Raw genomic sequence first — 20,350 nt, forward strand, 5'->3', positions numbered from 1 at the left:
TAGACTGATTTAGTGTGTTTCACTTTTCCTCTCTCTCCTCGCCTCATCCCTTCAAACACATTCTTCCTCCCACTGTCAGAATGACTTCAGAAGATTCTGTAACAAGTTCTCAGAGGCCCATTGTGCAGTAACAAAGAGTCCCAGCAGTTAGCTGCAGATTCTGGCCTTGCTGCTTTCCTGAGTTTCCTAAAGGCTGCTCTCATCCCAGACCTATAAGCTTGCTAAGCACTAGAAATCCACCATGCCAATCAAACCTGTTGGATGGATATGTGGGCAGGTGTTGAAGAACTTTTCTGGAAGAAGTATATACAATTTTTTTTGGAAAGGGGATGTGGGTCTGGGAAGAACTAGGAATAGAATATCCCAGTGGTCCCTAACTTTCCCAGACACCTGGGGAGTAGACTCTGTGTTCCATTTTCTTTTTAATATTTTATAGGGTATTTTTTAAAGTTTTATTTTTCCTAACTTTTTCTTTTCTTTTTTTCTTTCTTTTTTTTTTCTTCCAGTTGAGGGGTTCCAGAAAGCCATCATGGACCTTATAGATGAGTTTAAAGATGAATTTCCTGCCATCCTAAGATTATCACAATCTAACCAGGTAATTAGATATCATGTTTCAAAAGGAACACAGAAAATATTTTGTAAGTTGTAATATATATGAGTTATTTTGATATCAGTGCTTAAAACTAAAGAAAGAATGCTAATTTTGCTTCAGAAAAACAAATTTCAAATCTAATTCTGAGAGATTGTAGACTGGGAAGTAAGATAGATGAATTAAGTTTAAAGGCAACCACGTTATCATTAGATGGAAGTCTGGAAGTCTCTCATAGCCACAAGAACAATGTAGCTTTTTAAGACATAGTAAAGATGAATGCAAAATTAGAAAAAGTAGCTTAGATATACTTTAATATCTAGGGCAGTTATAGCAGTACAAACAATTGGCATAAATTGTTACAATAGATAGATAAACGCTGTGTGTCTGTCTTAATCTAGAAAGAAAATACTGATATCTGCCAATTCAAACAAAATAACATGAAATATTTTAAATCTCTGTTGAGAAAGGGGTTTGAAAAGTAGGCCAATAAAAGCCCTGCTATCCCTTCCTATCTCCACTATCAGAAAAATTAGGATTTTATTTAATCAAAGAAGTTGCAGCCTTTTTCTAGAAATCCCTTTGAAGTTTCTACCTAGAACTCCCTTTGTATTTCTACCCTCAGAATAGCCTAGAGCTCAATCACTAGAGCTAAAAGCACAGCTGATGTTGATATAGATGGATAGTCTGGCCCCCAAAGAAAGAACTCTTCATTCCCATTTCAAACTCCTTGAAATCTCCTCCTTATAAGAACTGTACTCCACCCAGAGAAGAACAAAATCAAAGTTTTTTTTCTCATTCTCAAACACACTGTTCTTTTTCTCCCTGTTATTTTGAAGAATGTTTTACAGAGATTGTTGAGAAGCCTGTAGCACTGATATGTTATAACACATTTCAATCTATTTGCTATTCAGTAATAAATTGTTATTTTATTAATTAGCAATTAGTGGTTAAGTCAAATAGATTTTTTAAAAGGTCACATTGTGAGAGCTATACTTTTTGTTTTGGTAGTTTCTAACATGACCCACAGTTCTCAAGCATGGTGAAACGAATATTTTTAAGAATGCTTAGAATGCTTTATTAACTGGGGTTGAACTAAATTTTGTGATTAATATATAAAAGCTACCACATCTCCAGATATTTATTCATTTAAGAAAAGGCCTGTGTCCTCACTAGAAGTAAAAAAGATGTTGGGAATCGTGGTGAAACGTTTATAGAGGAATATACCAAGAATAATGTTTGTTATTAAATAATTTTAAATGATTCCCCCCCGCCCCCCCCGCCCCCCCCCCCCATCTTAGAAAGTTCATTTTCTAATCCTGACATATGGTAACAATTTTTGAGGCTCTGTCCTGTACTCTTCATACCTTGTATCCCAACCAGTAAAAACCCCAGTACCACCCCAGTACTTCCAGTACTACTTTCTTAATAAAGAGTAATGTAGCTGGGCGCCAGTAGCTCACACCTGTAATCCTAGCTACTCAGGAGGCTGAGATCTGAGTATCTGGGTTCAAAGCCAGCCTGGGCAGGAAAGGCTGTGAAACTCTTCTCTCCAATAAACCACCAGAAAACTGGAAGTGGTGCTGTGGCTCAAATGGTAGAGCACTAGCCTTGAGCTGAGGAGCCGAGGGACAACACTCAGGCCCAGAGTTCAAGCCCCATGACCGCCAAGAATAAAAAGAAAGAAAGAAAGAGTAATGTTCAAAGGTTTATATTGGCTAACTGAAAATTACTTTCAAATGAGGGCTTAGTATTTTTGTATGTGCTGATACTGGATTTTAAACCCAAGGCTTTACATACTATCACTTGAGCCACACTTCTACTTCCAACTTTATGCTAATTACTCGGAAATTAAAAAAAAAAAAATCTTAGATTTATCTACCTGGTCTGATTCTGAGTCCCAATCCTCAGATCTCAGCCTATAGCATAGCTAGGATTATAGATGTGAGACATTAGTACTCATCCAAGACCTTTAAAAATACAAGTTTTTAAATTTAAACACAAGAAAAGTTCACTACAACTGGGGAACCAAAAGAACAAAAGATTATCCTTACTGGAATGAGAGAATTCTTTTGCAGCAAACAATCTGTTGGGTTTTTTTCTCTTTTCTTTATTATAAAAGGTGACCATATGGGTTGCTTTGCATGATTTGGAATTATAGAATACTGGCATAAGCCTTGTGTCAAAATGTTTGATTTTTGTGTCTGTTAATGTACTTTTTGTTTTTTGTTTCTTTTAAGTGCAGGATCAAATTTGTTAACTATGCATTAATGTCTAAAAATTACTTTGTGATGACATTAGGCTTTGAAATATACAAGAATAGTACTGTAACTGTATTAAAGATACACTTACACAAATCTGCTCATACACCGGTGAAAAGGCATGGATTGTGTATAGATTGAGAAGAGTCTGAGCTTTTATTAGGTTCTTAGGAAAATGCTTAACTTGGACATACAGCCAGAAGCCCTCCCGAGAGGGGAGCTTTGCTTTTTTTCTTTTTTCTTTTTTTAGTCAGTCGTGGGGCTTAAACTCAGGGCCTAGGTGCTGTCCCTGAGCTCATTTGCTCAAAGCTAGCACTCTACCTCTTTGAGCCACCTTACCTCTTCTGGTTTTCTGGTGGTTAATTGGAAATAAGAGTCTCATGGACTTTCCTGCCCAGGCTGGCTTGGAACCTCAACCCTCAGATCTCAGCCTCCTGCATCGCTAGGATTACAGGTGTGAGCCACCAACACCCAGCTTTTTTTTGGGGGGGGGACTGGGTCCTGGATATAAGGAGAAAGATTTCAACTTGATATCCTGAACTTAACTTTGACAGAGTACTTAATAAGTTCAACAAATCAGTACAGAGTGAAAAGCCAAAGAGGTAAAAAAGCTAAAGTTGCTGTAGGGCCTATGTGTACTTTGCTTTTCTAGTTAGTACAAGAAGTCACTAAAGTAATTGAGCAGATACAAGATGTGATCTGACATGAGTTTCAGTTGGGCCTCTCAGGCTGATGTGTTATTGGAACAATGAAATCAAACAAGGCTGGAAGCAAGAAACTATTAAGTGGCAAGCTCACTAATATGAAAAAGATAATGGTGTTATCTAAGTACAATGAACTGGGAGTTGTAGTACTGGGGGTAATGAAAAGTAGCCAGATTCTGGGACTATTCAGAGAAAGAATTGAACAAGATTTGCTGACAAGCTGGTTTTATAGATAAAGGATAGTAAAATGCTGAGGTAATAGAAATTGGAGTTCAGCATTAAAACTGCTGATGACAAAGAAATAGGCCTGGATCTAGAAAAAAAAAGAAAATGAGAAAGCAGGATATATGTTCAGTTGGAGGAGGTCAAATGGAGAAATCTGGAGCATGCTGCTGTTTCTTTTCATTAATGGCCTTTGTGCATTTGTGCACAATGCCTTTGTGCATCTCTAAGGTGATGAAGATGGGAGCTGGACGTTCTCTTCTCCTATCACATTGATGATCATGGTGATGAACAGGATTATCTAAAATTACACACTTCATGACCAATTCCAAGCTGCTTAGGCTGAGTCAAAATAGAAAAAATCTGGGGAAATATGAGGATATCTTTTTTTATTTTTATTTTTTTTTATTGTGAAAATACTGTAGAGAGGGGTTACAATTACATGGGCAAGGTAATGAGTGCAGTTCTTATTAACCATTGTTGCCTCCTCCTTTGTTTCCCCTTACCATCCCTTCCCATATCCCCCCAGTTTTCCTCCCCCCCCCATTATTTACCATAGCTAAGATATGAGGATGTCTTAATTTAGGTGGTCAACATTTAAATTCATATACATGGTTTGTTAAGAGAATATATGGTATTGGTAGAAGACAAAAAGGAATTAAAAAACTAGTATCTCAAGAAATTTTATTTTTAAAATTTCCTGTTACAACCAGTTGAACAAGTAACTCACTATTAGAATTAATTGAAATCATCAACATAAATTGGTGACTGTTATATGTAAAGGAACTCTCATTCTGCATCTAAAAGAGTCTAATTTCTTCTCTATTAGCACTTTTTTTGGCAGTACTGGGGTTTGAACTCAGGGCTTTGTATTTGCTAGGCAGATACTTGCTTGAGCCATGCCTCCAGCCTTTTTTGCTGTTGTTATTTTTTAGATGGGATTTTTTTTTTTTTGCCAGAGGTGTCTCTTTTGATATTATATTCTTCCTATTTATGCTTTCCTAAGCTGGGATGACAGGAACATAATTTCTTTTTCCTGAGCTGGTCTCTAATTGAGATCCTCCCATCCTCAGCATCCCAAGTTTCTGGGATGGCAAATGTGAACCACCTCACCAAGCAACTGGTTGAAAATGGGGTATCATGAGCCTTTTTGCCCTGACTGGCTTTGAACCAAAATTTTCTTGATCTCTGCCTAGCTAGGATTACTGGTATGAACACTGATGTCTAGTTCTATTGTTACTTTCATGTCACCAGAATCAGAAAGAGCCACAACCATGCATGCACACTGGTGCCTAGATTTGCTTTCTTAGAATATTCTTTTTCTTAGAATAGTCTTGGGAAGGAATTGACCATATGTTTTATGATGGGGAAGATAAAGGTGGTCAGTAACATTCTGTTATCAGAATTAACTATTCTTTCAAAAGCATACAAGAAGCTGGGCGCTGGTGGCTCACACCTATAATTCTAGCTACTCAGGAGGCTGAGATCTGAGGATCTCAGTTCAAAGACAGCCCTGGCAGGAAAGTCTGTGAGATTCTTATCTCCAATAAACCACCGGAAAACTAGAAGTGGCGCTTTGGCTCAAGTGGTAGAGCGCTAGCCTTGAGCTGAAGAGCTGAAGGACAGCGCCCAGGCCTAGAGCTCAAGCCCCATGACTGACAAAAAAAAAAAAAAAAGCATACAAGAAAGTATTAAGAATCATGAAGGTAAGCCAGGAGGTCAAATTGTAACAACTGATATTAAAGGAAAATAAGGGTGATAGTCATTAGGGAACAGATTTAGGGATTTAGGGGTTGGAAACAGCGGTGAATTTATGATGACACTAACTAAGATAACATAAACTGTCAGTACTGTTATACACATTTTCATGAAAAAATTGTATATAAAAAAACATTGCTTATAATATATTTTGGTCAGCCCAAATTTTATGAGCCCCATGTGAGAGTTAATAAATCACCAATGATAGCCTTATTATTTACTAAAAAAATGAAATCAGAGAGTAACTATAAAAGAAGAGGAACATTGAGTAGATTGACTACTGAACTATTTTGGGAGAAGGAATTAAAATTGGTTAATAAAAATAGATATATAAAACTTCTCAATCTAAGCCATTTTATACAAAGCATCAAGATTTTGTAAAGACTATCAGGCCTGGTGGTGCATGCCTGTGATTGGGAGGCAGAGGCAAGAGGATTTGCGTTTGAGTTGGGCTTGGGCTGATATAGAAAGTTCCAGGCCAGCCTACACTATGCAGCAAGATCCTGTCGCAAAAAAGAAAAAAGGAAACCTAAACAAAAGGACACTGCAAAATATCAGCATTTTATAACTTCATAAATATGAGTTCCCCCAAATACCAAATGCTTCAACAGGCAGACAGAGCTTTAGTACTGTTGGACTTGCACACACTCACTTCTTTGCTCTGACAATATGGGCCATTCCTCGTGTTAATAAAAGATAATGAGGGAAGTCATAATCAAATTATAATCAATTAAAGCCCACTATCTCCTGTTGTTCTACGTTGAGGTAGAGTTGGGAGAGATTTGTGTAACAAAGCATAAAGTCACAAGAAAACTCGAATCTTTATGCGTGAGAGTTTTGGACACTGTAGACAACACAGATTCTCTTCCAGGTTTACTTCAAACTAAAAGTGGTAGATGGTAGAAAATAATACCAGGTGATTGTACTTGCGTGTTATTTTGCTTGTTCTGCTTCTATATAACTGCTTTCACAATTGTTTTTCTCTAAATGGCTGGGGATTGTAGCAATTTCAGCAATCCACAATTTATATGACACTCTCTTGAGACCACAGGTGGATAATGGACTTTTTTCAGTGCAAGAGGACATCAGTTGCTACTAAAACATCTTCAGTGACTGACGAGAACAGCTTATGGTCACCAGCAACAAATGCTAAAGAGTAAAAAAAAGTATTGAACCTTGATGAGAAATAATGGTAATAAAATTTTAGGATAAAAGTTGAGGGACTCAAAATAAATATATAGTATGCTACCTCTTAAACAATTATATGACATTGGTTATAGCCAATAAATCCATTTAGTATTTATATATTTAGAGTGACCAAATATTTAGGGATTCAAAGTTGATTATTTGCAGTCAATACTAATTAGCCAATACTTTGTGCTAAGTTATAACAAGCTACAATAGCTCACAAAATTATGTAAATTCTTAATGAAACTATGCTTGTTAAATTCCTAATGAAAACTATAATGTTTCCTAGAGTACAATTAAACCACATTGTAAAGAATTTCTCTCTGTAATGTGTTTTTTATAGTAAAGCTGAGAAAGAACAATGTGTCATATGTTTATGATGATGTCACAAAGTTTTTATTTCTCAAAATATAGACTTTCTGAAGTTTTACAACTAAGGTTTTCTTAAACTTATTGAATAGCATACAGGATATTTGCTTTGTCTTTACATTATAAACATAAGTTACGTGTACATATATTCTGCATTTCATCACTTAAATGTTTTAATGAAAACTAGAAAAATATTTGTAACATTTTCAGCAAATACTGTTGTTTTAATAATTCAAATAAGTAATGTTTAAAGAAGAATCATTGTTTACCTTTTTTATTTATTTATTGTGAGTCATAGAGCTTGAACTCTGGGCCTGGGCACTGTCCCTGAGCTCAAGGTAAGCGCTCTATCACTTGAGCCACAGCGCTACTTCCTGTTTTCTGGTGGTTAACTGGAGATAAGAGTCTCATGGACTTTCCTGCCTAGACTGGTTTTGAACTGTGGTCCTCAGATCTCAGCCTCCTGAGTAGCTAGAATTACAGGTGACTGGCTTGTTGTTTACTTTTGAGAGGACTCTTTTTTTTTTTTTTGCTGTTCCTGGGGCTTGAACTCAGGGCCTGGTACTGTCCCTGAGCCTCTTTGTGCTCAAGGCTAACACTCTACCTCTTGAGTCACAGCACTGCTTCTGGCTTTTTTGAGTAGTTTATTGGAGATAAGAGTCTCATGGGGACTTTTCTGCCAAGGCTGGCTTCAATCTGCAGTCCTCAGATCTCAGCATCCTGAATAGCTAGTAGTGAGCCACCAGTGCCTGGTTAGAAAGGACTCTTTTAAACAGTCAGTGCAAAGAAAATAAAAATCCTGAGTGAGAAATTTCAAGACTCCAAGTTTTGGCTAGTTACTTCAGTTGTAGATATTAATTCAAAGAGAAAAAAATATGTTCCTACAAAAACTTAAGTGGGGCAAGCGAGTCTTACAGGGTTATATAATTATTGCACAGGGAGTATATGTAAGATACTGTACTCAATGTAGTTGTATTTTCAGCTCTGCTAGAAGTAGATTTTTAGCTATGCATTGACAAGTCCTACAGCAGATACTTTTCAAAGGATTCTATTTCAGAAGAAAGAAGCTACGCAGAAAACATCCAAAGTCAAAATGGCTCTCGTATTAGCCAAGATCAACCGGGGAACACTGATTCAAGGATTAAACAGGATATCTAGATCCTCCAAATCAGTGGCCAGACTTCTGCAGCCTCAGCTTACATGCAGGCTTTTAGAGCTAAGGGGCATATCTCACCGTCTGCTGAGAGATGTTAATGCACCAAGGCAACCCCTGTACAACAACGTGCAGGTAAGCATTTGTACCAGATGGAGATCCTTCTTAGGGGAACTGTTTTAAGTGTGCAAGATTTGAAAACTGAAAATGTAGTGCATCTGATTGTCTTTCGTGTGAAAAAGATGTACTTGGATAAGAGAAATAATGGTTGGGCCTTTTCAAAATATATTATTGTTGTAAGGGGAGAAAATGGAGAATCTTGGAGTCTTTATTAAAAGGCCAACAACTGCATAGTGGACTTTTGTCTCAAAGACCAGCAGTCAGCAAATGTACCTAACAGTGTTAGAAAACTGAGCCATGAAGGTCAGAGAGGAAAGAACAAAAACAATACCAATAAACCAATTCAACTCCAATGGAGAGCTGAATTGGGACACCATGGTGAATGGAGAAGAGCCAAGAGCCAGGAGACAAGACATGAACATGGTGACATCGTGACATAATGGCGCCTGAGTTATTCCAGGCCTAAATAGGGTCAGACAAGGGGACAGGGTCACAGGAAACTCCCAGTCCCAAGCACTGGACTGACAGATTTAGTAGCCTATCATCTAAGTGGCCTCCCTGTTTCTATGGATTCAGGCACACCCATCATCTGGGAGGTGGGTGCTTCAACTTTCCCCACCGTGAAGACAAGATGCCAGATCCTATTATAAGGTAAATTAAAGAAGGTAGCTGATGAATGAGAACATCATACCATATTCAGGCAGGAAGAGAAGTTGTATTTCTGAACTGCTGCCCTAACATGCATGGTGGAGATGCATATGGCTGAAAAGGGATGAGCCACCCCAGGGCCAGGTCTTATCTAAGCCTGGGATGTGGAGGTATGGCCAGGTGTGGCCAGATAGGGGAAAGGTGTGGCCACATTGGATTCAGATGTGACCTCAGGGTCTGGGACCCTCCCATGGTCCCATGGAGGATATAACCAGGGGCAACCCAGGATGTGACCTTGGGGGGGGGGGGGGGGGTGAGGGGGAATGACTGCTTCTAGGTGTGCCAGTTACCTGGGTGATGAAAGTACTGGGCAGAAACTTAGCCAAGAGGAGGGAGGAGACTGCACCGCCTTCCTGGGATGGACCCACCATCCACCATGTGGCCAAGATGGCTCTGGCCAGACCCAATCACACTATGTTTTCTGGTTTAAATAAGTCTGGAAAGAGAAATAATGATGATTTTTTGTGTGTGTGATTGAACTATTTGAAATGGCCAATTTCAAATAATTCAGACTCATTATAAGAATGCAAATTATCACTTGTGTCAAACCTAAAAGAAATCCCTCAATGGGTTTTTATAAATGATTGTGTTTTAGCTGGGTACCTGTGGCTCCTGCGAGTAATCCTAACCACTCAAGAGGCTGAGATCTAGAGAGGATCATAATGAAGAACCACCCTAGGCAGTAAAGTTCAGGAGACTCCTATCACAAAAAACAAAACAAAACAAAAAACCCAAAACAGAAAACTAACAAAATTTGCCAGGCTGGTACAGTGCTATCAAAGCAAGCCAATCAGGTGCACAGCCTAATTCAAACTCAAATACTGGCAAATAATAATAATAATAGTGCTGACGACGACGATGATGATGATGATAATGATGATGATGGTGATGGTGATGATGATGATACTGTGTCTTACTCCTGTCCCCCATACCTTATTTTCCAAAATAGTCTTTAACATAATATATTGAAGATATTTAACAATAAACTCACTTGGATAGACATTTAAATATTTAAATACATTTCAAATTCCATTTTCTACATTGTTTCCTGAAGGCTTTATTACATTTTTGGAAGGGAAACAGTCATTAAAACATTTTCAGGAAGAATTTTTCTAAACCTTTTAGCGTAGAACTCTAGTTATTTTAATCCAGATCTTGTAAAAAAAAAAAAGTATCCTAAATTTCACTACAGACCTAGAATCTAATAAATCTAGCATCTAAACCTAGAGTAAATAAATTTCTCTACGTTTAACAACTTTTCTCTCCCTGTAACATAAAGGGAGAGGAAAATCTGGCTTAACCTCATTGTCAAACAGTTAAATGTGAAAGAAGATGTATTACTTCATGTAAACAACTCAGCATTGTTAAGATTCCAGACGTAACTGGGTATAGGTACTCAAATCTTGCCTTAGGAACCTGTTTCTTCCTTTCTCTCATGTTTGACTTTTTTCTGTGCTTGCACAGTTCTTGGACTGACTTTCCCCTCTTGATTGCAAGATGCCTCACAACCATCTCTGGGACTCTACCCATCCAGGCTCAATTAAACAGAAAAAAGATAGAGTCTGTGACCCATTATTCCTGGAAAACTCCTCGTTTGTTTTGGGGGAAGGGCTTACTTCTCGATGCTTGCCTCTAAACCAGGGAAATGGGATATTAATATACCTAGGACTCAATGCCCTCCATCTCTAGAGTTGAAGTTGAAGAGGTCTAGACCACAAAGACAGAAAGTATTATCAAAGGAGTAAAACACAAAATCTATATAGTTTCTGAAAGGAAATTATCTTAGAAGATCATGTGGCCAAAGTCACATAGAACAAAGAGGTTTATTGCCAGCAGAGCTGACAAGGCCAAGTTCCCACAAAGCGAAAAAGAAAATGGCCCATGTCTGTCTTACACTAGGATTCTTATACAGTGATGTGGCAGGAGGTGTGAGGTACCTCACTTGAGGCAAGAGGTGGAAGGTGGCTCACCTGCCCCACAAGTACCATCATCGAAGGCGGAGCTTAGTTTCAAGAAGACGATTGAGTGGATGCTAGATGGCCCAAATCAACCAATAGCTAGCAAATAGCGCATTATATAGAAATCTCTTGTTATTAGTCAAAGAGTTGATACTTCCAAGAGATAGTTCGACAATGAATTATCAGAGAATGGCTATTTTATTTTTGTTTACATGGTGCTGAGGAATCAAACCTAGGGTCCCATGCAGGCTAGGCAAGCACTCCACCACTAAGCCGTACTCCCAGTCCAAGAATGGCTATTTTTGTTGTTGTTTGTCGTGGGGCCTAAATTCTGGGCCTGGACGCTGTCCCTCAGCTCTTCAGCTCAAGGCTAGCACTCTACCACTTAGCCACATGCCACTTCCAACTTTTTCTGCTTATGTGGTGCTGAGGGATCGAACCCAGGGCCTCATGCATGCAAGGTAAGCACTCTACCACTGAGCCACCTATCCAGCCCAAGAATGGCTATTTTAAAAGGCTCCTTTACAATATCTTATAGAGAAGAAAACAAAAAATGTTTCGTGTCTGCTAACCACTGGATTCTCTAGGAACTCCATGCCCCATTCCTATATCATTACATCATCAAAAAGAAGCTTGTCTACACTCTATCTTAAATTTCCACTGAAATACCCTTCCAAATGCAGTTTTTATCTTGCTATTTCTTACCTTGCACTTTGTCAAACCCATAGTTCCAATAGAAGGTGGAGAGTGGGTATAAGATGTCTTTTGAATAGTATTTCTGTATTTAGTATGAGATCATATTCATTATGTTATTCCTAGTCTTCCTTTTTGCTTTTCTGCTAAATCAGAGAGGTAAAGTAAAGGGTCTGAGATTTTACACTACTTGCAGGCCAATAAGTTAACCTGCTGCTCGCTCTCTTTCTCTCTCTCTCGCTTTGAGAGAGCCAATGTCTTGTGTGAGTTTTTTGTCTTGATTCCTACAGGGCAATGAGATGAAGGTCATTTAATATCTATGAGTGGTAGCAGGTTGCATCACATAGGAGAGGAACTTTGAAATGAACAGACTGAGCTTTTTATAGGGACACTGACTCATCTGCCCAGCCTACTCTACTAAGGGCAGGGGTGTGTGTGTGTGTGTGTGTGTGTGTGTGTGTGTGTGTGTGTGTGTGTGTGTGTGTGTGTGTGTGAAGGGTGGATTAGTCATACCTTGGAATGTAAGGAAGTATGGAAGAAATATTTTACCTATCATGGAGCAGTTTATCTTCAGTGACCATGAAATGTCTGGTATGGCCCATCTCTAGATCTTTCCAGAGGACACACTCTCTCAAGCTACCAAGGCTGTTCGATATTCAAACATGCCCTTTGCTCAGAAGCCCCAGTTTGTACAGGGTGAGAAAAAAATCCATTGAGAATAGTCTTCCAACACTCATAAAAATGCAGTGGGGTTTCTATTCCAGTTGAACTTGTATCAATTTGTTTCTTTTCATTCAGTAGTAGAAAAACTAAAAGTTACAAATATATTTGCTTTTTTGCCTCTACTGACCAGATGATGAGTTTGTAAGCTAAATTTAGAGTTCACTTGTGTTAACTTTTATTGATATGTGTAGCTAAAGTTTCACTTCCCAGTGGTCTTGCACAGTAAGAAAAATAATTCAGTTTATTTCTGTGCAGATGGATACTTCAGTTTCTCTCTCCCTCTCCCTCTCCTTCTCCCTCTCTCTCTCTCTCTCTTTCTCTCTCTCCTGTTATAAGCAGTGTTTAGTGAACAAGCTTGTTCATATGTATGAGATTTTCTCTATGTATGAGACCTTGCTTTAACTTTATTAGATATCATGCAACCATTAAAAGGGTACTTTTGTGAAAATCATTCTGGCTCCTGAATCAGAGGGAAAATTCTTTGTCTGGAAAACTCCTGGCAAATATTCCTTCAAATATTACCTGTCTTTATTTTCTCTTAAGTCCCTTTTTATCCTTTATAGGAATTTATCTTCATCATGCTTTCTTTCTATTCCCTTTCAATTCATCTTGTGTAATTAGTAATTTAAAATATTATGTTAAGCTGGGCACTGGTGCCTTATACCTGTAATCCTAGCTACACAGGACTTTGGTTCAGAGCCACCTAGAGTAGGAAAGTCTGTGAGAATTGTTTGGTGGTGGTGGAGGTTGTGGGGCTTAAACTCAGGTCCTGAGTGCTGTTCTTAAACCTCTTTGTGCTCAAGGCTAGTGCTCTACCAATGAGTCACAACTCTACTTTTTTTGAGTGGCTTTTTGAGTGGTTAATTGGAGTCTCACAGGGACTTTTCTGCCCTGGCCACCTTCAAACCATGATCCTCAGATCTCCTGAGTAGCTAGGATTATATGTGTGAGCCACTGGTGCCCAGCTTATGAGAATCTTATCTTCAGTTAACCACCAAAAAGCTAGAAGTGGAGCTGTGGCTTAAGTGGTAGAGTACTAGCCTTGAGCAAAATGTTCAGGGACAGTGCGTAGGCCCTGAGTTCAAACCGTAGGCCTCATAATTACACACACACTCACACTCATACACATACATTCACACACAATGTTAATCTTTCTAGAACCTGAAACTGCTGTTTTCCCCCAAGTGTCTTCTTTTTTTCAAAGTATATTTTACAAGTTTGTTACTTAAAAAACAATCAGTAGAGGCGGGCACCAGTAGCTCACATCTGTAATCCTAGCTTCTTAGTTGGCTGCAATTCAGGAGATAGGATGGCAGAAAAATCCAGCAGGTTCCATCTACAAAGTGACCAGAACAAGGCTGGAGGTGTAGTTCAAGTAGTAGAGCCCCAACTGAGCAAGGATGAGACCTAGTTCAAAACCTTCTACCACAAAAATTTAAAAAAAAATCAATTTAATCATTTTAAACATACTTACATATGGTCTTTTAAGTGATTATTCTTTTTGAACTATTAAGAGAATGCTAATTTTTTTCTGTGATTGTGATCCATACCATAAAATACTCAGAGTAGATCATTTCCTTTTATACTCTTTTTGAACTAGAGCTTGTCAGATTTTTTTTGTACTAGGATTTAAATCAGGACCTTGCATTTGCTGAGTAAACAGTATACCACTTGAGCCTCACCCATATCCATTGTTGCTTTAGGTTAATTTCAGATAAGTTTTCATTCACTTTTTGCTCTGGGTTGGCTTCAAATTTCAGTCCTCCCTATCTTCACCTCTCAAGGAGCTGAGATTACAGGCTTGAAGCATTATGCTTTGCCAGCTTTTGAGGGATGAGGAAGAAGCTTCACTCAAGTGAAGAAGCAGAATTGTCACTAATGGGAAACTAAATTGTAGCAAATGAGAAAGGAACACACGACAACTTTGAAAGTTTCAGCGATGACAAACAGAAGTCTAAATATGAATACACTGGCCCAGACAGTCAAAAGTACAAAGGAGAAATATAAGGAATGTATGTGGATTGTTTTGTGGATGGTGATCTATGATGTCAAAATTTGCTGAGACAAGAATCACATTGGTGCTGGGAAGGTGGTTCAGTGGTAGAGCGCTTGCCTCACATGCACGGGGCCCTGAGTTTGATTCCTCAGCACCACATAAGCAGAAAAAGCCAGAAGTGGTGCTGTGGTTCAAGTGCTAGAGCCCTAGCCTTGAGCTGAAGAGCTGAGGGACAGCGCCCAGGCCGAGTTCAGGCCCTACAACTGACAAAAAAAAAATCATAACATGGGGAAGCTATGACAGAGTTCATCTTTTTTAAAAATGTGTATTATTTTCAATAGTTGTACAAAAGGGTTTCAAGTAATCAAATCAGTTGGTAAGTATAAGGCATCTCGATCAATGTCTCCCTTTACATCATTCTCCATCTTTCCCAACCCCACGCATACCCTCCAGTTACATGGTACAATGTTAGTCCTAACCAGAGTAAATTCCAACATGAATTCCTACAAGAATTTCCAAGTTGCCTGCATGATAGTAGAACTTTGTGGTGTGAGTAAAGAGGCAGGAGAGCTAGAATGCAAAGGGACATGCTTTGTGAGTGCATGAAGATATCACTGTATGAGAACTTGGCTGTAGGAAGGCAGATAGCCTAGTATCTTGTTTAAATCATGCTCCAAAGATCTTTTTCAAGTGACCTGTCTGGTCACTGATCTGAGAATGATAAATGATTGAAAGATAAATTGGTAGCTGGAACAACTTAAATAGCTCTGCCCCAAACACTCTCATATCATATTCTTTTCTATTGTATGTTTGGGAATACCATTGAAACAGATTACTTCCTTAAAAAATATGGAAATAGAGGAACATTTTCATTAGTGCGTTGACAATACCCACGATAACGTTTCAGCCCTTTTATGTGCAGTGTCTGAGGTGAAGCCTACAGTAATGATACTTAGGTAAGCAGAGACTGGATGCTGGTTTAGGGGCTCCCTAGACAGCATACCGTGGGCCTTTCTAGTTGGATGTTCAGATCTAGCCAGAACATGTCCCTAATTTCTTAACATATTCAAATATGTACCAAATATGCTCCAAAAAACCCTCAATAGAAGTGAGTTGAAAAGATTCTGGTGGCCTTTTGACATGAGCACAGAGGGGCAGGGTCAAGCCTCCTCTCTAACCATCCCATTAGAAAAGGTTTCCTTTGTACCTGGCCACAAATACTGTGTGAGGGTTGCTCCTCAGGGTCTGCAGGGCTGAGGCTTCAGGGATAAGGTTTTGGCTAGTTCTGTGAGGCTTTGGGAATGGAAAAGCCTGAGCAGAGAATTCCCTGGAGGTTTCCGACTTTCCCATGCAACAATAGTGTATCTATCCATCCAGGTTTGTGCGCTGCTTGGTTGAGTGAAGCCCGAAGCTGATCTGCAGTGACCTAGATAATCAGCTTAGATGTTGACTTCAGCAAGCTATGTCAGCTCCTAGACATAGTTGTTGATTCAGGCAGGCCAATGCAGGGCCATGGGACCAGGAGCTCTTCCTGTAACTGTAGCATCGCTAATCAAGGCATTTGAAATGATCATTTCTACTTCATACAGATCCTCTGGACTAGAATAGGGCAAAATCCAGACAGAAGTGAGGTGAGCCCTGGGCTCCACAGCTGGCATTCTGTTCTATCCCAGTGAGCTTGTGCTCGCACTTCAGGATGGAAGTTGGAAGCTTGCTGAAGTAAAGATCTCTTCTCACCTTCGACCCCCCTGGTAGATTCCAGTTTGGAATTTAAGTCATCAATCCTGAAAACATCAGGTCCTGCTGTGGGTTCTTCATGGGCCTTGCACAAGGCTAACTTGGCAGGTATGATTCAGACCTAGGAAAATAAGGTATTTTCCAGAAAGTAGAATCTCTCAAAGACAAACATTTCCAAATTGGCAGAGAGGTAGAGACATTTGACCCTCCCAAGACGGTCTGATTAAAAGCTTGCTTAGGAAAAATGTTCCACAGTATGTGAATATGGGTAAACAAAGTCATACTGCTTTTAAAACATTCTTTTCAATTTCTTTAAGTAGTTGTACACAGGATTTGTCACTTAACAAAGCAGTTTTTGAATGCAGTGCATCTTGATCAATGTCACCCCTTTCAAATTCTCACCCATCCCTTCCCACCCACCCCTTCCTTTGCTTTTTTTAATCTTGTAGGATAAGCAGAACTCTTGACAGCTTTCTTTACTGTGAACTGCTAATAACTTTCCCCTTCCCTTCCTTCCTTTCCCTTCCCTTTCCTCTCCTTCTCTTCTCTCCCATTCTCACCCCTCCCCTCTCCTCCCTTCCATCATTCTCCCCTTCTCTCCCCTCTACTCCCTTCCCCTATTGCTACAAAAATACATGGGTATATAGATTGTGTAAACCTGAAGGAAACACTCTTCCCCACCCCATCCCTTCAACTTGTCTATTATCAGAAGTCAGAATTTCTTGCAACATTTGTTAGTGAATTCTTGGGTTAAAGTTTACTCTATGACTTGCCTTGTGTCCCTTCTTTAGGTAGTTTTATATAACTTAAACTGGTGGGCCTGGTAATTCTCCAACATTCAGGCCATATATAAGTGGTTCTTTATTTTCTCAACTGCTTGTATTTGGCTCTCTTGTGATTTATGACATAATTGGTAAAAAAAAAATGTACTTTTGAACATAGGTACTTTTTTTTGTTTGTTTTTTGTTGTTGTTTTTTCCAGTCCTGGAGCTTGACATTAGGGCCTGAGCACTGTCCCTGAGCTTCTTTTGCTCAAGGCTAGCACTCTGACACTTGAGCCACAGTGCTAATTCTGGCTTTTTCTGTTTTTGTTTCTCTTTTGTTGGTCATGGGGCTTGAACTCTGGGCTTGGGCGCTGTCCTTGCACTCTTCAGCTCAAGGAGAGCAGTTTACCACTTGAGCCACAGCACCACTTCCAGTTTTCTAGTGCTTTTATTGGAGATAAGAGTCTCATGGACTTTCCTGCCTGGGCTGGCTTTGAACCATGATCCTCAGATCTCAGCCTCCTGAGTAGCTAGGATTACAGGCATGAGGCACTGGTGCCCAGCTTTCTTCTTATGTGGTACTGAGGAATTGAACCCAGGGCTTCATGCATGCTAGGTAAACACTCTTCTACTAAGCTACCTTCCCAGCCTTCAACATAGGTACTTTTATAAGATGAGGCAATCAGAATTATGTGGGACAAATTTAAATACTGATACATTTTTAATGTTCAATATCCACACATTGTAGATATGAACACTATAAACAAAAAGAATTATAAGAGAATTATATACACATAACATTGATACCAAAATGCCTTTAACTCAAATATGCAAATAGATTGAAATTAATGTAACAAGGTTCAGAGGATTTTCTTAAGTCAAGAGAGACTAACTAAGAGAATCTAAATAAAGACTCCTAATTATCAAGCTTCTCTTATTTGTTTCAGTTTCTACCATGCACAATTCCTGCTAAAAGTAAGCCAAAAATAAAGTGTAGTGGTTTATAATATGAAAAATATGTATTGCAAGTGAGTCATAAAGTTGAAAATGGCAATTTTCCAGTAGCAACATAAATTTTGGAGAAAATATATTTTCTAAAGGGATGATTTGTTGCAGAAATAGAAGTTATTTATTAAAACCATTGAAAAAAATCTCCCTTAGGCAATACAATACATTAATTATTCACAAGCATAATACATATCATCTACATAAAATTCATCTTGAAGGTAATCAGTTCTAATTACCTTTAGGCGCAGGACTGAATGTGAGAAAGATGAAGTAAACTACTTTCTCATGCAGACACCACTTTTACTTTTTTAATAGATTACTTACTACTTAGGAATATAGACTTCCCATTATGCACTTATGTATTCACAGACTCATGAATCTTTCCACTCTGCTAGGAGGCATTTTGCTGGAATGTATCTGCTTTTCTTTCTCCCAAAGGGTCTGGTCTCCTTGTATGCGTATCTCCTTATAGTTGGATTCAAAGCCATGCTGTCATTTTGATGCTTCCAACAAGAAGAGGCAAAAACAAAAACAAAAAAAAAGAAACTGCTCCATTTCCTGGAAATTCTTTATGAAAGCCAGGAATTCTTGAGAAATTTTCCATGTTGACTTATGGAGGAAATGAACTAAAATTTCCCTACTTATGTATACATACATCGGGGAGTTTGTATAGCTTGAAGAAAAAGAATGGACTCTCCCCACTCTCTGAGCTAGCAGCTGGACAGTATTCCTGTTTTCTCCACTTCATAAATCATGTAAGAGAGAGGCAAGGAATTGTGATAAACATTTTTTCTTTATTTACTAAGCAAAGTAAGCAAAAACAAAACATACTACAACAGGATTCTATGCACACTTTTATGTAACAATTTCACTTAAGAAAATGCTATGTGCTCTTTCAACTTAGACACTCGGGGAAACTAGAATATCTCTCAATTTTGTATACATATTTAGTAGATTTGTTAGAAAATAAAATGAAACTATATATATGTATATATATGCATATATATATCCATTACAGCTGAATTTGGAATATAATGAGCATTCTATACATAAATCCTTTCCCTGCTGGGTGCTGGTGGCTCACACCTGTACTCCTAACTATTCAAGAGGCTGAGATCTGAGGATCATGATTCAAAGCCAGCCCAGGCAGAAAAGTCCATGAGACCCTTATCTCCAATAATCTACTTAGAAAAGGCCAGAAAGTGGCGTTTTACCCCTGGGCAAAAGAAGCTCAGGGGGCTGGGAAGGTGGCTCAGTGGTAGAGCGCTTGCCTTGCATGCCTGAGGCCCTGGGTTCGATTCCTCAGCACCACATAAGCAAAAAGAAAAAAGCCGGAAGTGGTGCTGTGGCTCAAGTGGTAGAGTGCTAGCCTTGAGCTGAAGAGCTGAGGGACAGTGCCTAGGCCCAGAGTTCAGGCCCCACGACCGGTCCCCCCCCCAAAAAAAAAAAAAAAAAGAAGCTCAGGGACAGTGCCCAGGCCCTGATGTCAGGTTCCAAAACTGGAAAAAAAAAAAACTTTTTCCTTTTTTTTTTTTTGCCAGTGCCAAGGTTTTGAACTCGGGGTTTTGTATTTGCTCAGCTTGTTCACTTACCTGGTACAATACTCAAGTCACACCTCTAATGTGGCTTTTTGCTAGTTATTTTGGAGATGCAGTCCCCTAGGTCTTTCTGTTTGTGCTGGTCTCAAATCTTAATCCTCCAGATTTCTGTCTCCTGAGTAGCTAGAGTTATAGATCTGAGCCACTATACAAAACTGTATTTCTAATTCTCATCCTTGCTAGAACAACCATTTTCTAGATTTCTAACAACATAGATCAATTTGGCCTGGTTTTGTTTGAAATGGAATAGTTTGGTTTTTTGTTTTTTGTTTTTTTTATTTTTTTTTTATTTTTGGGTCCGGTTGTGGGACCTGAACTCTGGGCCTTGGTGCTGTCCCTCAGCTCTTCAGCTCAAGGCTAGCGCTCTACCACTTGAACCATAGCGCCACCTCGGGCTTTTTCTTTTTGCTTATATGGTGCTGAGGAATCGAACCCAGGGCCTCAGGCATGCACGGCAAGCGCTCTACCATTGAGCCATCTTCCCAGACCTGAAATGGAATAGTTTGTTATGCTTACAGTTTTGAACCTTACATATCACATAAGACATAAATAATATCTACCATGTCCTTTCTTGCTAGGTAGGCCTTCTGCTAAGTACTTTACTAACCTTTTATTATATTCACAGCAAACTCATGAGGTAAATCTTCACTATTTCAGTATTTTCTTTTAGCACTCTTCATAAGCATGCCAAGCAGCACAGCTGTGTTAGCCACACAGCTTACTGATACCATTAGCGTTTAGGCCCTGCAACAGGATCCCAGCTTTAACTCTAGCTTTACTGCTTCTCCTTCCATTAGCTCT

The 20,350-nt window shown here is 39.0% G+C and overlaps 1 protein-coding gene across 1 annotated transcript in view; it reads left to right on the forward strand.

Moving 5' to 3' along the window:
• The first annotated feature begins 241 nt into the window (after positions 1 to 241).
• The window catches only part of Spata9 (spermatogenesis associated 9), a 29,528-nt gene continuing 9,419 nt past the window's right edge, over positions 242 to 20,350 (forward strand). The window contains exons 1-3 of the mRNA XM_042690664.1: positions 242 to 302; positions 507 to 595; positions 8,149 to 8,379. Of these exons, the coding sequence (XP_042546598.1) occupies positions 242 to 302; positions 507 to 595; positions 8,149 to 8,379 (381 nt within the window). The remainder of the gene's footprint in view (positions 303 to 506; positions 596 to 8,148; positions 8,380 to 20,350) is intronic.

Source organism: Dipodomys spectabilis, unplaced genomic scaffold (assembly GCF_019054845.1).
Source record: "Dipodomys spectabilis isolate Male_0828 unplaced genomic scaffold, ASM1905484v1 ptg000140l, whole genome shotgun sequence".
Classification (NCBI taxonomy): domain Eukaryota; kingdom Metazoa; phylum Chordata; class Mammalia; order Rodentia; family Heteromyidae; genus Dipodomys; species Dipodomys spectabilis.